This window comes from Gymnoscopelus microlampas (assembly GCF_963454915.1).
Source record: "Gymnoscopelus microlampas genome assembly, chromosome: 4".
Taxonomy (NCBI): domain Eukaryota; kingdom Metazoa; phylum Chordata; class Actinopteri; order Myctophiformes; family Myctophidae; genus Gymnoscopelus; species Gymnoscopelus microlampas.
Window position 1 is genome coordinate 15,580,258 of NC_139941.1, and position 19,253 is coordinate 15,599,510.

General features: G+C 41.3%; 2 protein-coding genes across 4 annotated transcripts; both read right to left on the bottom strand.

Moving 5' to 3' along the window:
* Window positions 1–1,808: 1,808 nt before the first annotated feature.
* ppil3 (peptidylprolyl isomerase (cyclophilin)-like 3) lies at window positions 1,809–6,446 on the bottom strand. Its single transcript, XM_084054612.1, has 6 exons — window positions 6,416–6,446; window positions 6,180–6,254; window positions 4,072–4,165; window positions 3,709–3,776; window positions 2,237–2,355; window positions 1,809–2,114 (listed from the first exon to the last, which is right to left on the bottom strand). The coding sequence occupies exons 1-6, from the start codon at window positions 6,416–6,418 to the stop codon at window positions 1,988–1,990; spliced, it is 486 nt and encodes a 161-aa protein (XP_083910738.1). The 5' UTR covers window positions 6,419–6,446; the 3' UTR covers window positions 1,809–1,987.
* Window positions 6,447–10,559: 4,113 nt separating this feature from the next.
* Window positions 10,560–19,219, bottom strand: lrrc8ab (leucine rich repeat containing 8 VRAC subunit Ab). Of its 3 annotated transcripts, none has more exons than XM_084055737.1 (4): window positions 19,079–19,219; window positions 18,033–18,135; window positions 13,197–15,315; window positions 10,560–12,922 (listed from the first exon to the last, which is right to left on the bottom strand). In XM_084055737.1, exons 3-4 carry the CDS (start codon window positions 15,306–15,308, stop codon window positions 12,647–12,649), a joined length of 2,388 nt encoding a protein of 795 aa, XP_083911863.1. In that variant the 5' UTR covers window positions 15,309–15,315; window positions 18,033–18,135; window positions 19,079–19,219; the 3' UTR covers window positions 10,560–12,646. The 3 variants fall into 3 exon arrangements, with proteins under 3 accessions (XP_083911863.1, XP_083911862.1, XP_083911864.1); XM_084055736.1 differs by having other exon boundaries at window positions 18,010–18,135; XM_084055738.1 differs by lacking the exons at window positions 18,033–18,135; window positions 19,079–19,219 and adding an exon at window positions 17,206–17,498.
* Between the last annotated feature and the right edge of the window lie 34 nt (window positions 19,220–19,253).

Sequence of the window (19,253 nt, forward strand, 5' to 3'; positions counted from 1 at the left end):
ATTTTTTGAAACATTTTAACAACACAAAATGTGTAGCCTATGGGGGTCCCTGACACAAAATATGTTTTGTATAGATAGATGGGGCTACGGGCCAAATACCTTAAGTTTGAGAAACACTGCTCTAGACCATGCAATACCATCCTGTTTATCTTACTTTTATCAATATGACTGATCCATAATATTCTATCTATTCATCTATCTATCTTATCGTCTTTGTTGGGTGGAAACCTCATTATGTCCAAAACTGTTACTTTTCAGGATTCAAATTCAAAAGTAGCAGATCTACAAGCTCAAAACGCATCGCTTCGAGCTTGTGAGATCTGCTACTTTTGATGCTTCTGTAACTCTGTAGTATGATCACGTAGGGTATTAATTTACGAGAAAAAAAACAGAGACATTATCTTATCTATCTTATCTCAGCAGGAACAGATGACCACCTTGTTGGAACCAGCTTGTTGGTTCACTGTGCCAACTCTCACACTGAGGGTGAAACACCACACAAGATAGTTGTGTTTTTGTTTGTGAACTCTGTAGTACAGAATTATTTGTTTTTTTTTACTCCACCACCGCCCTAGACCATTAGACCATGCCCAAACATCCTGTTATCTTGCTTTTACTTTCATCTTATACGTTTTTATTTGAGTTGTATCTCTACTCTAACCAGTAACTGTGCCATTTCATCCCTCCTGCAGCGCTGCTTTGACACCTGATCTCCCCACAGGGATCAATAAAGGTCTATCTATCTTAAACCCGAAATTGCAAAATGCTGTTTCTTGCAAAAGGATGTGACTTTTACTGCGCTCTTATCAATAGATGTATGTCTTTCCCTCTCCATAGCTCTGCTCTGTTTGTGCTCCTTTGTGAACAGCCCAAAGGAAATATTCATGCGTTGTCATGTGCTGCATCCAGGGTCGTAAAACAAAGCAAAAAACAGAGGGTGGAAGTTTCTTAAGCAGTTAAGCCACACACAAACAGCGTACATATACAACATTGGTTCTCAACGTGGGGTCCGGGGACCCCCAAGGGGGTACCAAGGGGTCCCCAGCAAAATGACATAGTGTCATTTTAATCACTTTAACCATACGTACATACTTTGGCTATTTAAAAAAAAAAGCAGATGTACAGGCTCAAAAGCGCGTCAATTCATGCCGTGCTATGAGCTTGTAGATCTATTTCTTTTTTATCTTCAACATTTGTGCAAATCTTTTAAAAACAAAAGAAAAAGATCCTTGACATGACAAAGTTTGAGAACCACTGATATTCAGTACAGTACCTATGATGTATAAAGTTGACTCCAAAATTGGGCAAGGACTTGAGACTACAAATTAAAGTTAAATATTTCAAAGAGTATAACTTGTGAAAAGTGCATGCAAAGACGGCTAGCCTCCTGCAGAGCCACACCATAGGAATACGTCAATTATTGTAATGCTTCTTTTCTACAATGTTTAAATGTTTAAATTATGGCACGCTTATGCTGCGTTCACACGGGCAGATACAAAGATACAGTCTACCATTCATTTTCAATGGAAGCCAGCGACAGGATACAAAGCTACAAATTGAAGTTGAGCCGAGTTCAACTTCCAGATACAAAGATACAAAACTACAACTTTAGCTCCAATGACGCAGCGCTTGATGGCGTCAACGACCGTTTAGAGCAACACAGATACATAGAGACAGAGCAACAAATATGCTGTGTATCTGCCCGCGTGAACGCAGCATTATACTTTACTTTAACAAAACATTATCTGTAAATGAACACAGCCAGGAGAATAGAAATTATACAAGGAAAAAATTAAATCTTGCTGTGATATAGAAAAGCGTAAATTTAATCGATTTAACACGTTATGCAAAAAATTGAAACAAAGAATGGCAGTGTGTATAAAATCACAATAAATGATAGGGACATGTTTCACCAAGGCCATTTCAGAACATCATAGTCCATGCCAGTGAGTTGAAGGAATATCAGCACACAAGGGCATTGTGGCGTCTATCCAGCGAAAGGGTTTGCGTGAATTGTCACGTCCTTTATCCGAGTTTCAGTTGTAGGCCGGAACGTCTTTTCATTGACCGGCAGTTTCTCCAGCTCATCCAGTGTCTCCAAGCCATCTATGATCCTATGATGAGATTACATTAGTTCACACTATCAAACTGAATGAGATCATTATGAAATGTGGGGTTTGTTTCTAAATCAACACAAATGATCATTAATGGGCACAATAACTACTAGGTTCCATACTTTCCAAAGACAGTGTACTTCATATCCAGATGGGGCTGCTTGGCGTAGGTGAAGAAAAACTGGGAGCCATTCGTGTTGGGTCCATTGTTTGCCATCGACACCACTCCTCTGACATTATGCTGAAAAAGAGAAGTTAAGCTGTGATGTTGTCAAACATAAAGATAATTCACTTGCATGTGTGTGTGTGTGTGTGTGTGTGTGTATGCAATGTATGTATGTAGTAAGACACTAAGAGCCACATGATGTCTGTATGCTAAAAGCGTTCATTTTCATTTAACCCATTGAGGCCTGAGGTTCCGATTCTGCAAAATGGCTTCAAACGGTTTTCTGAAAAACGTAAGTTTCTATATCAGTGGTTCTCAAACTTTTTCATGTCAAGGACCCCCAAAATGATATGAATTTGGCCGCGGACCCCCCATCTAAAAATATTTTGTTCCAGGGACCCCCAGAAGCAAAGATTTGAGTTAATGTTTGCTTTAAAAGAATATTTCAAAGATTTGCACACATTTTCACGATTTTTCAAAAATAGCAGATCTACAAGCTCGTAGCGCGGCACTCGGTGCCGTGCTATGAGCTTGTATATCTGCTATTTTTTAATAGCCAAAGTGTAAAATAATGCTTTTTAGCTCAAATCAAGAAGTGACACAGATGCGTCCCAGGTGCCTAATGCATTAGCTACAGTAAAGCATGTGTGTGCTGGTTTCTCTTTCTCTCTGTACTACTTCATCTTTCAAGACCCTGCACCCACTGAGAGGCTATTTTAAAGGTTGAGTCATGTGCACACCTGCATTGATTTATGTTTCAAACCCAGCCAATTCTTCCCATCCCCTGCAGCACCGTACCCTGGCTCCCCATCCCTCATACTGTATATATCCAAGCATTTCACAAGCACAAGCAACAGTCTATGGCAAACAAAGTGAGACACACTTAGCTACTAACTGGCAGGCTGTTTTTTGGCTTTGCTATCACATCAAGGGGACAGGTAGCAGCTGGCTTTTTGTACAAACAAGGATCATAACGGCCATTCAGCCATTATGGGGACAGTCTTGCGCTGAGAAAATGAGTGGGGGTGAGCGTTTGAAAGAGAAAGCGAGGTGCCAAGCTGTTTCAAATCTGACAGGAGGTTCTCAAAGTGGGGTCCGTGGCTATTCAAAACGTCCGTGCTATGAGCTTGAATATATATATGTTTTTTAAGTGAACATTTTGTACTCAAATCTTTGCTTCTGGCACAAAATATTTTTGAGATGGGGGTCTGCAGCCTAATACATATCACTTTGGGGGTCCTTCACGTGAAAACGTTTGAGGACCAGTGTCCTAAATTAAGTTCTAAAAAATAAACAATAATGGCTCGGAAAATTACCGATAGCTGCAGCCCTAGTCATAGTTTAACTGGGGATATTCCAGAACTGACCCCACTGTTCCCCGCACATAACGTTTATGTATGACTTGCACCGACCCAACGTGGTCCTCACTTTTAAGTGTTCACTGAACTCGTCTTCAAATTTGCGTCCCCATATACTTGTTCCTCCTTTTCCAGTCCCTAGGTGATAAAAAAAATATATCAAATACAGGAAACAAATAAATATAAGTCAATACAGTCAGATATTCTACATACATACAGATTAATTAATACATACTTTGGCTAAGGCACTGATTGAAACATACAGGCTGAGGTCACAAAAAGTATGTGCAGGATAATTCTTTTCATTTTTGTGTTGTGTAAAAAAAAAAGCTAAAAAAATAACTTGGATAGAAGTGTTGTCACGTGTGTGATAGAGATGATAGATCCATACCTAAAACAAAACTAAACTAAATAAAACAAATTCACACATTACCTGTAGGGTCTCCAGTTTGAACCATGAAACCTTTGATATTTCTGTGAAAGACGCTGCCAACGTAGAATCCACTGCCGCACAGGGCAAGAAAGTTCTGTTGACAAAAAAACATTTCATTATACCCATTAGTACAACTGTGTTGCTCGCCAAAAGTACCAGATCTACAAGCTATCAACACACCGCATTGCGATACGTCGATAGCTTGTAGATCTGTTCTTTTGGGGAGAGCCGCACCCTCATGCAACCAAGTATAATTTAAAAGGTAGGGTAAGTTGTATTTTTTTTTTTTTTTTAAACTGAATTTCTTTTTATGAAAAGGTTTAAGCTCTATATTCTGATAGTAATTACTGCTATAGGGTGTTTGTTCAGTAGGGGTCTCCCCATCCCTCATACTCTTTAATAAGCAGAAAATACAGTCTCAGGTGGGTAGCCAATTTCATCCAATCATAAGCGAGTAGCCATTAGGAAATTGTAGTGTTCCAGTTCTAATTGTGTCTGTATTTCATCACTTCCAATTTCACTTGTTTATCCTGTATGAGTTATCTCTGTACTGATTGGATGAAATTGGTATCCCCGACTAGCGACTAGTGATATTACATACATGTCATGCATTCCAGATACACAGCCATAGATCACTCCTATGGCCGCCCGGGCAGCAGACTTATCGTGGCAGCATTTAAACTTGTAGCACTGAGTGTGTGCTCACCCAATAATGAATTCCTGCCACTTTGGAGTCAGATATTGTCCTTTAGTTTCATATACATTTGAAAGTTCTGGCAGAAGACATGTGTTTAATCAAATATCTCCACTTTTCCACGAGCTGCACACGGACAACATTCGAAATGATTGCTGCTGGACTGAGCATATGAAAACTTCCTTTGGGGACACTATAGGCTCTATGCACAGCAGCCATATTATCACTTCCTTCACAGGTGTTACCAATGATACTAATGAAGGCTCTATTCCATTTAGTGTAGCGCAGTGGATCTCAGATATTTCAATTTCCACGGCCCCCATAACTCTCAGAGTTACACACCGTAAGGGGCCATTTCGAACCCCCTCAAGGAACCATGAGAGTCCCTGGACACACATGTTAGACCCACTGGTGTAGCAGAGTGTTTCCAGTGAGCCAACATGTGCAATATCAGCACGACTCTGTTTGAACAGAATGGAACAGAGCCTTCATTAGTATCATCATTGGTAACACCTGTGAATGTCTTCACAATATGGCTGCTGTGCATAGAGCCTATGGACAGGTGTGTTGCAATCGGGCAATCAATCACACCTGTCAATTGTGTGCCCCATACATTTGTGCTCCCCAAAGGAAAGTTTCATATGTTCAGTCCAGCAATCATTTCGGGCCCCCGTCGGGGGCAGAGAATGTCGTCCGTGACGCGTGCAGCTCGTGGAAAAGTGGGGATATTTGACTAAACACACGATCTCTGCCAGAACTTTCAAATGGATATGACACTAGAGGACAATATCTGACTCCAAGTCACAGCAATGAATTATTGGGTGAGTACACACATGGCAGCGCTACAAGTTTAAATGCCATCAGTCATACCCAGGCGGGTATATAGTAGTGATCTATGGCTGTGTATCTGGAATGCATGAAATGTATTAGCCCTGAAACATGGCTAGAAATGTATGTAATATCACATGTAATATTCTAGGGCTATCCACGACCTGAAAATGTATTTCCTGTTTGCTAAAGAGCTGGGGAGACGGGGAGACCCCTGTTACTGAACAACCACTCTATATAAATTCGATTACTATCAGACTATAGAGCTATTTAACACTTTAACCACTTAAACCCCAGCATCGGTATTGTGACAAGCTCACAATGCGACGCTTGTCGATCTGCTATTTTCAGCGAAATATTTCCCCACAAACAGAACATACACCAGAATAGAGCCCTGTGGGACTCCAGTTACCCATATGGGTGTAAGTGGTGGTTATGTGTCAAACAGGAAATAGCTCTATATTCTGATATTTTAACAAACCTGTCACCCTAGCCTAAGAGGGCTACAGTTTACAAACTTTACAATAATACGTTTAAACAGACCTTTAAATACAATAGTGATCTTATCTATGTATGTTCCTCTCACCTCACATGCTTTAGGAGTTCGTTCACAGAACAGCTCAATCTTTATTTCTCCCAGATCAGTGTGCAGTGTGACCGCCTGGAAGCAGTTACACAATGAAAGCGTTGCATTATGTTAGACACAGTCTTTCATCACTATTTTGTTGTTTTTATTCATTTCACGTAACCACAGGTATGTTCCTACTACTACTACTACTACTAATAATAATCAAACATAAATACATTCTCTGAGCAACTTACCATTTTCAAGTTGATGCCGCTTGAGTGCGCTGACGAATTGAGTCCGTCTGGGAACGATGACTCCAAAGCTTTGGTTCCACTTGGGCGAAAGACATGATTGTTGCTGTGCTGTTGGAATTATATATTTATTTTTTGTATTAATAATGTTGATCGAAATGTTGCTGCCCCCCCCCCCCCCCATAGTATCATAATAGTTTGCCCTGAATCAAAACGTAAAATGTATGTCCATTTTTCAATAACTTCTAACTACTTCTAGGAGAAATAGTAAAAATTACAACATTTGCCTCTGAGTTATACCCATGTATCCTGATATGTGGAGTAGAAGTTCTACTCCACATATTTTTTAATGCATATTTTTACTGTAATTATTTGAAACCATTAGTTACATACAAGGCACCTTGTAGATTTTTATTATTATAACAAAACATACATTAATCAATGAAGCCCAATTTTATTCTTCAGGTATTCAACAATAACTGATCTGCAAGCTCACGTGTCACATCGCAAAACATGAGCTTGTAGATCAGCTAATTATATATTTTTCAAATAGCTATTTTAGTATAGTAGCCTATATTTCTAGTGTGGTATTGCTACTTTTACTTATACAAAAATGTGACTCTTCCACCAGTGAGACTGACATCTGTGCACAGGTTTATTCTGAAGTTTATTTTGCAACTTCATGTAAGTGTTGACAGGAGGGGATGATGAGACATGTTCAAATACAGACATTGACCTCATTCGTGCCATCTAAACAACATTCTGTAGCAATATGGTTAACACTTTCACTCTGAAATGCATATACGTTTTTCTTTCTTTAGTGTACACAGAATCTAGACTTTTGTCTGCAATGAGAAATGCAAGTAGAGATCTCTTCATAATCAGAACATGGTTCTCAAAAATATTTGGGAGGTCATTAAAGAGGAAAAGGAAGTTGCAAGGGTGACACACCCCTAACACACACAGACAGACACACACATTATGCAACAAAGATTCATCACTAGAGCCTCTGAAACAATAAAATAATACAGCACATTAATGACAAAGGACACGATTAATAGTAAACCAAGATTAAGTGGAGCGTTTTCTTCAAATACACATGTCATATCAGCAGGTAATATTAAATACATTAATAAAAACTACAAAAGAATGTATAGAAAAGCATACAAAATGCATGTTGCGTTATCACAACTCGCCAACAGCAACAAAAAATATACATGCAAAAAATGGCCAATTAAAAAAGTGAGTGTTAGCTATTTTCCTGAGAACGTTTTTTTTAATACTAAAACCATAGCTGTCAAAACTGAAGTCAAAAAGGAGATTAAAATATATTTTAAAAAAGAAAGTGAGAGGACCTAGATTAATTAAGGACAGCTACTATTTTCTGCTTTTATGCAAAACGCCAGAATAATGACACTTTCCCAAACAATAATGCCTCTATGTGACACTGTTGAAGAATGACACATCTTCACTGATATCAACCACCAGAACCCTGCCCATCAGTTGAACTTTCTCTTAACAAGTTGACAGTTGTTTTTAGCGTACAGGACACACACACACACACACACACACACACACACACACGGATGACAGAAACGTGTATATTTAATAGTTAGTGTGACTATAGAGATGTAGTTGATTGTCTTCACTTGCAGTGTATTGCGGAGTACTGCATTTCATTGTAATGCTCATATTGGGACTCATGAATAGGGCTGCACGTAGTGTATCTATTTACATGGCGATTATTATATCGATTACTTTGAGTTGAGAGCTTGTAGATCAGCTATTTTCAGATTTTTTGGGGTACTTTGTCTATGACATGCCCAAAATAGAGATACTTTTCACCCATCATGCTCAAATAGATTTTTATAAAATGTTCAATTATCAACTGTTTTAGAATCTATTAAATCAATAAGTTTGATTAATTGTTGCACCCCAACTCATGAACTATATTTGTTCTTCAAAAAACATCATTCAATGTGGTGTTAAGCCTTTTTTCTTCTCCTTTGATATACATCTTTACCAGGAAAGGTTTAGTGTTTTAACCATTTAAACCAGAGGTCTTCAACAGTTTTCAGGCCAAGGACCCCTTAGCTGTGAGAGGGATGAAGCAGGCACCCACTGCGTGGTCTGCTCTTTTTTCTCTGTACACCAAACCTCTTCGCCGAAAATAGCAGATCTACAAGCTCACAACGCGTCGCGCTAATGTTACCCCCAGAATAGTGGTTCACAAAGATTTGGCAGCCCCCCTGCAGTATCTCTGAGGACCCTCTAGGGGTCACGGACCCCCTGTTGAAGACCCCTGACTTATTTGACTGAATTCCCCCAGGGCTTTAGACAAGGGCGCTAATATTTTCCACTACACCAAAAACTCTTCACCAAAAAAAAAGAGACGATCTACAAGGTCACAACTTGTGCGTTGTGAGCTTGTAGATCTGCTATTTTCACCCGTTTGCCTCAGAATAGGGACGCTAGGGTTCATGTTGCATAAAGAAGGTGAATTAAGGCTTGCTCTGCATTAGTATTCATGGCAATAAATGTAAGTCAGGCATTTGTCTTTTTGTTTTTGTTTCGTTTCGTTAGCAAGGAAAAACACCAACTGGAAAATGTTGCAAATGACTCATATTTTCTGCTTAACAAAATCAAAATAGACTATGTGTGCAGGCCTTCCCACCGATAACATAACACCATATGTCGCATCCTAATTGTAGCATTCAAACATACAAGCTGTGTATATATTTTCCTTTTTGTTACCCAAAACCTCAACTTCTCTCATTGTGAGGAGGTAATGTAGTGCAAACCCATTCTCAAGGACGTCTACTAGTCTTAAAGCTGCAATCTGTAACTTATTTTAGTGAATAAAACATTGTTTTAACCCATAGAGTATGTTAGAGAATGTTAATACAATATAACGTCTGTTGGGTGGAAACCTCATATGTTACTTTTCAGGATTCAAATTCAAAAATGGCAAAAGTAGCAGATCTACAAGCTCAAAACGCGTCGCTTCGCGCCGCGTTTTGAGCTTGTAGATCTGCTGCTTTTGTGTGATGATCAAGTAGGGCATTAATTTACGAAAAAATGCAAAGTTAAAATCTGGAGATAAGAGGTTTCTGCCTGACAGCAACGATAACTAGTACATCTGTAGTGGTTGGAGGTGGTCTCCTTACTCTTCCATTGAGAAATGTAGACCCTGGGATACCTACTGATTTACCAGAAGTACCGGCTGAAGCTCATAAGTACAAGCAGGGATTTCCTCTTAGTGTTAGGGACTGCAGCTTTAAACTTAAGATTCCCACTTTCTTCAGTGACATGAAATTGATAAACAGAATGCCCATGCCTGTGACAAAAACGACATCACTATTTACCTTTAAATATTGCACAAGATAACATTTAATTAGACATTTGTTATTTTTTTCTAAAATGAATGTACATAGTTTAATTCCAGCCATTATTCCTACATGTATTTCAACCCTCAGGTTGTGCATCTATTTGTTTTTTTTTCCTCAAAAAAGATAAGTTAGTTAGTTGCATCACCATCTGTAATGCGTTTGTTTTAGGATAATGAAGTCATTCTCTTGTGGATGTACTATTTCTGCTGTGTCAAATTAGACAAACAAGACCAATTAGGCCTTTCAGTGCTAGTAGTTTAGGATTTAAGCTTCAAACCACTAGTTCTACACAGCAAACTCCTATCCACTCCCAAGAGTGTACAAATGGCACCAAATGGACCCTGACTTACAGTTCCAGTTGTACACTCTGAGTTAAATTAATACTGAGAGTTTTACTGGTGACTCTGTAGTGCATTGGTTCTCTAAGTGGGCAGTCCGCAGCCAAATACAAAGCATTACAGGGTCCTTGACGTGAAGAAGTTTGAGAACCACTGCTGTAGTGTACAGAATGTGTTAATCACTAGTGCACAACAAAGATTTGACAGGCCTAAGCCTCCGACAGTTAAAGACAAATGTGTACATTAATACTGGCATGGTCAAGAGGACTATGAGAGTGAATGTGACTAGGATTAGAACATCAGTCTATGACAAAATAATAAGTCAACATGAAAAGAGTGAGTTTGAAGTTAAGGCAAATTGACATAATAATTTGTACGTTCTTTAAAGGTTTACCTACCAACCTATGGCTTTTATCAGTGGTGGACAGTAAACAAAGTACATTTACTTGAGTACTGTAACAGTACTTTTTATTTTCGGTACCTATGACTTTCACTCCACTATACTTCAAAGACTACTACATTTCTAGGAGGGGAAAAATAATTATGAATTCACCGCTTAAGCCCCATTTCAAATATAGTGAAAATAGCAGATCTACAAGCTCACAACGCATGATGTTGTGAGCTTGTACATGTGCTATTTTCAATATATTTTTTTTTGCAATTTCTGGAAAATCTTTGGCTTTTTGCGGACAATGTCTCAATTTTAATACAGCAATACATTGATGTTAGAAAGAAAATGTATTTTTTAAAGCAAGTACTCCAGTACATTAACTCAAGTACAAGTTTGACAGAGCAACTTTCACTTGTAGTTGAGTTGAGTAATATTTGACAGGAGTATCTAAACTTTGACTCAAGTACTGTGGTTGAGTACTTTGTCCACCACTGGCCTTTGATCAACAATAAAGCGATGCACTCACCACCCTGCCTTTCTTGCCTGTGATCAAGTATGTTGGAATTAAAGTCAAGATGAAATTAAATCACATACCCAGTGCACTTATTTAACAATATATGCCAAAAGAACTCACAAAAAAAAAGATTTCTTTGTATTCTCATTCTCATGTTAAAATCAAATCAGGTTTCCTTCCTGTGAAAACTAAATCAGACTAAGTGCTTAGTTAGGCTTGAACTAACCATCTTCAACCAATAATATCACGACATCCACCATCAATCAATCTGAAGGAGTGGTCACACAGTTACCAGTCTCAGCCATTCTGTGTGAGCGAAGGGATAAATTAAACATTTGATTCCGGTGCAAAGCAAATTATTAACTTAATAGGACTAATCGATTAATAAAATAATACAAATTTAAAAATAATTAAAATAGCTGATCTATCTGAAGCTCACAACGCATCGGCATGTGGGCCTCGACCAATAGCAAAGAAGTGGTCAATCGCGTGCTTCTGCACGTGTGACCGTGCCCAAATTCTCCATATTTATGACGCCCAATTTTCACTGTTCAAATCAAATTCCTCAGTGTTACGTCCCTCTTGCCTATCCTGTTTTGCGTGTTTCAGAAATTAGTCATGATATGCAAGTTAGATACTAAAATGCCTTTTCATCTGGACTTTTTTTTTCTTCTTAAAAAGTGGAATGTTTGTTGCTCATAGATCCAAACAAAAACTGGAAATGTTTCCTTACGATTCAAACATTGGCCACCTAGAGGCTTATTGCGTTGCATTTTGTTCAACTGAGAGCAAAATTACATGTTCACTCCAACTAAACCATGTACAATAAGCATCAACATTAGCTGGATAACGTTTTTAGGTAACGTTATGGCTGAAATGTGAAATGTGCAAGCAAATAGCATCTAACAGTGAAAATTGCACAATGTTGTGGACTTTGATTAAGAGTTCTACCTTTCCAATGCTCATCCTAGTCACCCTTTGTGACTACATGCTACTGTAATAGACACAAGACTCATGGACAATTTCCATCTTCCACTTGCAGATAGTGGCTCTTATGGCACAAAACAGGTGTGGCAAGCTTGTAATTGCTATTTCATACGCTCCACATGAAGGGTAATCTGACAGTGTACTGTACACGGTAAGCAGGCATGTATGAGCAGGATCATATAGGCTAATACCCTGTCGGTTACCGTTACTTGTGTCCATGGAAATTCCACCGAATACAAGCATCTGGAGGATTTTCTAAATATCACTTGAAACAACCAACGCTGTCGCTGACTCAACTTTTTCAAAGCCCAACGTTTGTTAGTTTTTCCTTAGAAAACGTATTCACTAAATTGCTTTGTGCATTTCATTAAAAAGGAGAAGAGAAAATAAAATACAAACAAACAAATAGAAAGGTGAATGTGTTATGGTCGTGTGATATATTAAGCTTCAATCCGATTGAAGAGAACGAACACTGGCTGTGCATTGCAGTCAGAGGACCCTCTGACCTCGTTTGCGGCCCCGTCTGGGATTGTCCAGAGGGTCCGAGTCCCGTCGACACAGGGCAAGTCTTTGTGTGGGGGGAAAAAAGTAAGACAGAAAGCAACCGTGACGCCTTTAGGTCTGCTCCTTGTCAACCTTCCACAGTTGTTCCTTGACCTCCGTGGGCAGAGTGTTGAAGAGGTCCTCCTCTACCACCAGGCCAGTCCTCTTCAGCTGTTTGCACTCTCCCAGCTCCACGGGCAGGCACTCCAGCCGATTGCCCCTGAGCTCCAGCTGGGTCAGCCCGGTCAGCTCCCCGAAGCGCGAGGGCAGAGACTGCAGGCAATTGTTCCCCAGGTTCAGAGTGCGGAGTTTCTTGCACTGGAACAGCTCATTAGGCAGCGTCTCAATCTGTTTGTGTGTGTGGAAGGACAGATCATTAGATCCTCAAGTCCTCATTATTACGGCAAACAAATTAAGCCACTAGCAATGTCTTCCTGGATACGCAATTAACCAGAAATATTCTAAAAAAAGATCACAGGAAATCCAATGCTTTCCTTTAAAAAAAACGGACAACAAAATGTGATATTACAATCAACGTGAACTAGCTATCCTATAATTCCCGATTACGATGGATCTTACATTTCAAGTTGCTCCGGACAAAATTGAAGGTAAAAGCACTCACCCTGTTGGCCGTCACCGCAAGGTACTGCAGATTCTGGAGGCAGCCGATGTCCGTCGGGATGTAGGTGAGGTTGTTGTGACTCAGGTCCAGGAAGCGCAGCTTGCGGCAGTAGAAGAGCTGGCTGGGGATCTTCTCGATCTTGTTCCTGTTCAGGTAGAGCCGCTCCATGTTGGTCAGCGTGCCGATCTGGATGGGAATGTAGGCGATCTGGTTGTACCACAGCTTGAGGCAGACGAGCCGGTGGAGGTGCTGGAAGCTGATGATCTCCTCGATGGTCTTGAGGTTGTTGTCCTTCAGGTCGATCTCCTGCAGGTTGTGCAGGCTGAAGATGGAGTGCGGGATGCGCTCCAGGTCGCAGCGGATGAGCTCCAGCTCCGTCAGGTTGGCCATCTTCTTCAGGCTGTTGAGCACGATCAGCTTGGTGCCCTCGTTGTTGATGGAGAGCTTCTGGAGGTGCATGCCCACGTCGGTCACCACCTGAGGTAGCTTGGTGAGGTTGCTCTTCAGGCGGAGCACCTTGAGCCGCTTGAGCTCGCGGAGCCCGTCTATGACGATGTAGCGGTTGTTCTCGGCGCTGAGGTTCCCCGTCAGGTGGAGCTCGCTCAGGTTCTTCAAGCTGTAGATCCACAGCGGGATCTCTTTGATGTCCGTGAACTTGATGTGCAGGGATTTCAGGTTCTCCCGCAGGAAAGCCAACGCCGGCGCCTCGATTTTGGCGGGCGTGTGGTAGAGCCACATCTCTCGCAGGTTGACCAGCTGGGCTATGATCGGCGGGATGGTGACGTCGGGGATGAGCTCCAGCTTGAGGACCTCCAGCTCCATCAGGTCGAACACCGTGTCGGGGATGCCGCTCAGCATGAAGAGGTGGAGCTCCAGCTTCTCCTGGGAGTTCTTTGTGATCCGCTGACGCAGCTTGTCCAGTGTCCACTCGTTGTTGAGGTTGAGCTGCCTCAGCTTGTTCTCGCTCACCTCCGAGAGGAAGACGGCAAAGCGCTTGGAGTACAGCGGGTCGTACTGGTCGATCATGTGCAACATGAAGGCAAAGTCATTCTTCACGTCCGGTATGTCGCTGTAGCTGCTCTCCTCCCGAATGGACTCGAAGGAGTACTTCTTTAAAGAGCGACGCAACATCCAGCAAAGAGTGTACATGCAAATCAGTCCGTAGACCCCGACTAGGCTAATGTAGAAGCAGGCCAGGATTTTAAAAAGCGTCGCCAGCGGATGTGCACACCGATACATGCTATAACCTGTAAGGCTTTCGATATCGACCCTGCAGTCGACGCTGAACTGAATATTTTGCACATAATACCCTGTATAGCAGATTATCAAAATAAACTTAATGACTTTTATTATAGTCTGACGGATGTACAGTCTGTACACTATGTCTCCTTCTTCTACGTGTATGCGGAACTTTTTCACTTTCTCAAACAGCGCCTTGGCCTGCTCGCCCTCTTTCTTGTCCAGAACGCCCGTTTCAGTTCTGTCCACGATGCCCTGCTCGAGGCGAGACTTTGTCCTTTGGAGCATGGGGACACTGGCCTCAACGTCCTCGCTGATAACAGACTCCTTGTGGTCCATGGAGCCGTTCATCTTCATGGGCTTCGGGTCGCTCTCCTCCACCACCGTCTCAGACAGAGCCCTGGTGGTCCACGGGGAGTCGAAGCACTTGAGCAAGATGGACACAAAGTGCTCTAGTTTGGAGCTAGTCCGAGGGAACTTGAACCAGAAGTTGCTGCACGCGAGGAAGATGAGCGTGTGGAGCAGCACCAGGTAGGGGAAGTACTTGGCGAACCAGTGGAGCCGGTTCTCGTAGCACACGGCGTCCACGTAGTTGTACTGGTGCCGGTCCAAGTCATACTGGATCCCTCTGGGCTCCAGGAGCAGCGAGTTGGCCATGGAGGAGTTGAAGAACCTCCTGCAGGTCTGGTTTACCACCCACTTGCAGGGCAGGCAGATCATCTTGTCCTGGGTGACCTGCAGCGTCCCCCCGAACACGGAGATCATGAGCATGACGATGGAGATGTAGTCGGTGAACACGTCCCACCATGGCTTCAGGATGCGGTACGCAGGCTGCGTGTCCACAAAGTACCGCAGCTCAGTGATGGGGATCATGGTTTACCTGGGAAGACAGGAGTACATGATCATTATCAAGTACTACATTATTGGAAATCATGTGACATGATCAAAATGACAGGTTTAGCATACACGGCTGAAGTAATGAGGGAAAGCTTCTATGACCACGTAACCTATTCCAAGTCGAGGCTGATCAATCAATGCAATTATAGCTTATAAAAGGTCATACATCAGGTAGTTTCACATGGATAATTTGAAGGCTGACAGCTGTAATGACAGAGCCAACCAACGTAGCATTCACAGAGACTTTACTAGGTACTGCAGACTATTGATTTTACAGTGGTTGAACCAGTCCAATTAATCTTGCTCCACAACAGTGTGGATATCAGATATCATTATTATTGTTGCGGCAAAAATGTAATTATGTAATTTTCAATCACCACCTTGTATCAAAAAGAAATGGATAGGAATACATTACTATCATTCATGTCACTCTAATGAGGAATTCGTTGATAAAGCTGCTGCAATGAAAAAACAAAACAACAAAATAAATATGAGACTTTGACAGAAGCTCTCTTTCCAGTGTATTGATGAGTTTTACCAAGTTGCATTTTCTAAAACCCCCTCTAATCTTTTACAACAATGTGTCAAAAATATCACAGTGTCTCCTGCATCACCATGTATACCCCTCAGGCCTATATCTACAATAACAATCATTCTAAAACACTGGCCAATATTAGCCTAGCCTAACCCTCCCCTCTTTTATGTGACAAGCTGGTGCGGACCAACATCAAAGGACCATACCAGGGTTCCCTGTAGTCATAACAACTGATTTACATACGCAATTCAAATATCCATGGCTTCTAATGGCTCAGTGATATTTAGCCAATATTGGCTGAATTATTCAGGTAAGTTCTGGAACATTTTAATGACAGTTACAAAATTGTAACAAAAGTGAAAACCTAAAAATAAAGCCATTCTCTATTCATGCTCGTTTTATTTTAAATTTGGGGTTCTCCCTATTTACTATGTGATGAAATTATGTGCATGGTGGTACTAAGGTGCTTCCTGATTGTATTATGTGTTTTCTATATGCACTGTATTCCACCCTTTTTTGTATTCTATAACAAGTATGGCTTCCATTTGTATGCCTCACAGTACTGAAAACTACAATTACCAAGAAGTAGAGCTTCTACAACCAGGGTGTGCACAGGTGTTTTGCATACTGTCGGTGATCAGAATGGGATAGATTTTTACCCGCCTCTGTCCATTACTGAATTGTCATGTATTCTCTGATGAAGGTCTGATAGACCAAAAGCTCAATATAAAGAGAAACAATTCATGCTGTACATCTAAATCTCTTTTATTAGTTGGACTCATTGATGTTTCCTGCACCTAAGCAAAGATTTAGCCGGGTGGAGCGCTGTTCATCCTGCATTATCTTAAACAAACCATCTAGGGAAGGAAATGGAATGTTATGAATCTTCACTGGTAGTAATCACTACGGGTGGTTAAACCAATCAAATGAGAGATCACACAAACAATGAAAGAGTTGGCCAAAACTTGGATGGAACAAACAACAAATAAAGAGAGCACAAATTCAAAAAAGGGATAAGAAAAGCTTTAACCGTAAACAGAACAAAACAAAAGCCACATATGCCATAGCTCAAAAATAGCCTAGGCCCATATGCTTAATTCTTTAAACTTAAATATATAAAGAACTTTCACCTATAATGACATGGCCAAAATAGGGACGGCAGTTTAATGTGGTTAGAATTTGGACAATATTTTGTATCCAACACATCTAGACCTACATTTGCTAATGAAATTTACAAGCACCATAATGGCAAAGCTCTAAAATGTATATACTTAATGAAAAGTCTGCATTATAAACAGTAAGTTAACATTACACTTGAGCGTATGTGTGGCTACTCACAGATCTGGAATAAAGTACAATCACTCTCCATTTATAAACCCCAGACAAGACAGACACGCTCCGCAATGTTCTCGCCTCTGCTGAACGTTGACTCATAGATAAACATTCTCCAACATCACCGCCTTGGCCTTGCATGACTGCCACTCCCAGCACGCAAGCCATGGCAGACAATATGCCAGAGAAGATGTTCCGTTTTGGCTCGTTTGGCCCAAACAAAGCAGTGGTCACCCCGTGTGTCCATCTCGCCGCCTTGTTCCCTATTCTTAGCCATTTCCGTTTATAATACCCAAGGTATTGTCTGCTGCCGCGGCCTTGAGAAGCTCCCCTCCCCAGCCTCCAAGAGGAGATCCTGTTTACCTTACAGGAGCTGCTGTCTCCAGCTTTAATCTCTGTGGAAATGTCCACTGTCACCTTTTACTTCATCAAACTGCCCACACCCCCTCCCGCTCTTGATATCTCTCTCTCTCTCTCTCACACACACACACACACACACACACACACACACACACACACACACACACACACACACACACACACACAAAGATTACTTGGCACTCACAGCTTTTCCTCCATTAGGAAGACCAGCCTTTTCCTGTCATGTCGAAGAATGTGTGATCGGGAGTCTACCAGGCCTTGTTGTACTCTAGGTATATTTAGACCATTAAAACTTCAAAGTGATGGAAATTAATCCATCGCACTGAACGCACTGGTCCCGACACTTTGGTCAGGTTGTTTTAGTTTAGACGGACAAGTCGGCTACACCGCTGCAGCCTCACGTAAACCCAAAGTAAAGAGACCCCTCACCAATATGGTGGTGTTATCTGTACCCCAGTGTTTGATGCTGTCCGTGATGGACATTCCACTTCCTACAGGTCCAAAAATCTTCATGGGCCCTCGCCTCTCTCATCGCCATAGGTGTGGGAGGCCGATCTGAAAATACAGAGGGGACATTTAATGCGCATGCTTGGTGACACTGTCATTCACCTAGTGTGGCAGAGGCATAATTTACACAGTCAAAAATGAAATTAATAAATGAATACAATAATAGTTATTTGGTTATTTTTCATGTATCCTTTGAGGGTGGGCTTGGGTGGGAGGAGGGATGTTTATTGAAGAAGCAGAAGAACAATGGAAGGAAAGATACTGATTCTATACATTGCATGTATCCTCTTTCAATATTGCATTTCAGTTTAAGAATGACAAGGCGTGCAGATTCTTCAAGCTTATTCAGCAATTAGACACGATGAGTCTTGTTTCTAGATACTTCTGTAAGTTGCTTGCAGGCTAGATGTTGTGTGCTGACTCAGATTAGGCACAGTAACATTATCTTGGTCTTGGATCACACATTATCATGTCAGGCATGCATGTTAGCGTCATGAGACAAGACAGCAACTCATGTCACACTATAGCCTCGGGTCAACACTATCAAATATGTATTTAATCGAGTCTGACTTACTTTCGTACGTGCAAATGTCAAAATCGATAAAATACATGATATGACTATGATAGTCTTGATCCAGGGATAGTCACACTAACACAACAAAGTTAACTGCTGCTCATCCATTGTTAACAGACTTTTTTTTTTACATCAACTACCACCATCAGTCACTAACTCAACTAACTAACATAAATCAGCCTGCAGCACAGCCACGCCAATTCAGCCAGCTAACGGGAAAAAAGCACATTAGCCACATTACATTAGCATCTGACACCCATAGCTCGAGCATTCAGCCCTTTAGCTCAACGCACAGCTTTATGCTAGCAAGCTAGCTATTTTAGCTAGGCGTCAGCAACCACCGGCTTTTCTGTCTGAGGCTTTACGTGGGGAAACTTAGAGCATTTAAACGTGTACAAGCAGTGTTGTTCGGCTTACCTCGAAAAGTCGCGTGTGCTCAAACCCGGCGTTACATTGTCAATAAAAGCGTCACGTTTAACTTGATAAACAGCGTGTGCGCTGTTAGCAGCCGGCTAAGCTAAAGCTAAGCTGGCTAGCTGTTGTTTGTTGACGACTTTCCTCCTGTGATCATGGTGCTGTGCTAGTAGCAGTG

Excerpts from the sequence above, each read along its gene's own strand:
- ppil3 (XM_084054612.1), bottom strand. Across the intron at positions 3,777-4,071 it reads TCAAACTGGAGACCCTACAG|GGACTGGAAAAGGAGGAACA; the intron begins GTAATGTGTGAA and ends TTTATCACCTAG. Across the intron at positions 2,115-2,236 it reads AAGTACACTGTCTTTGGAAA|GATCATAGATGGCTTGGAGA; the intron begins GTATGGAACCTA and ends ATCTCATCATAG.
- lrrc8ab (XM_084055737.1), bottom strand. The coding sequence starts at position 15,308 with ATGATCCCCATCACTGAGCTGCGGTACTTTGTGGACACGCAGCCTGCG. Across the intron at positions 12,923-13,196 it reads TTGCGGTGACGGCCAACAGG|ATTGAGACGCTGCCTAATGA; the intron begins GTGAGTGCTTTT and ends ACACACAAACAG.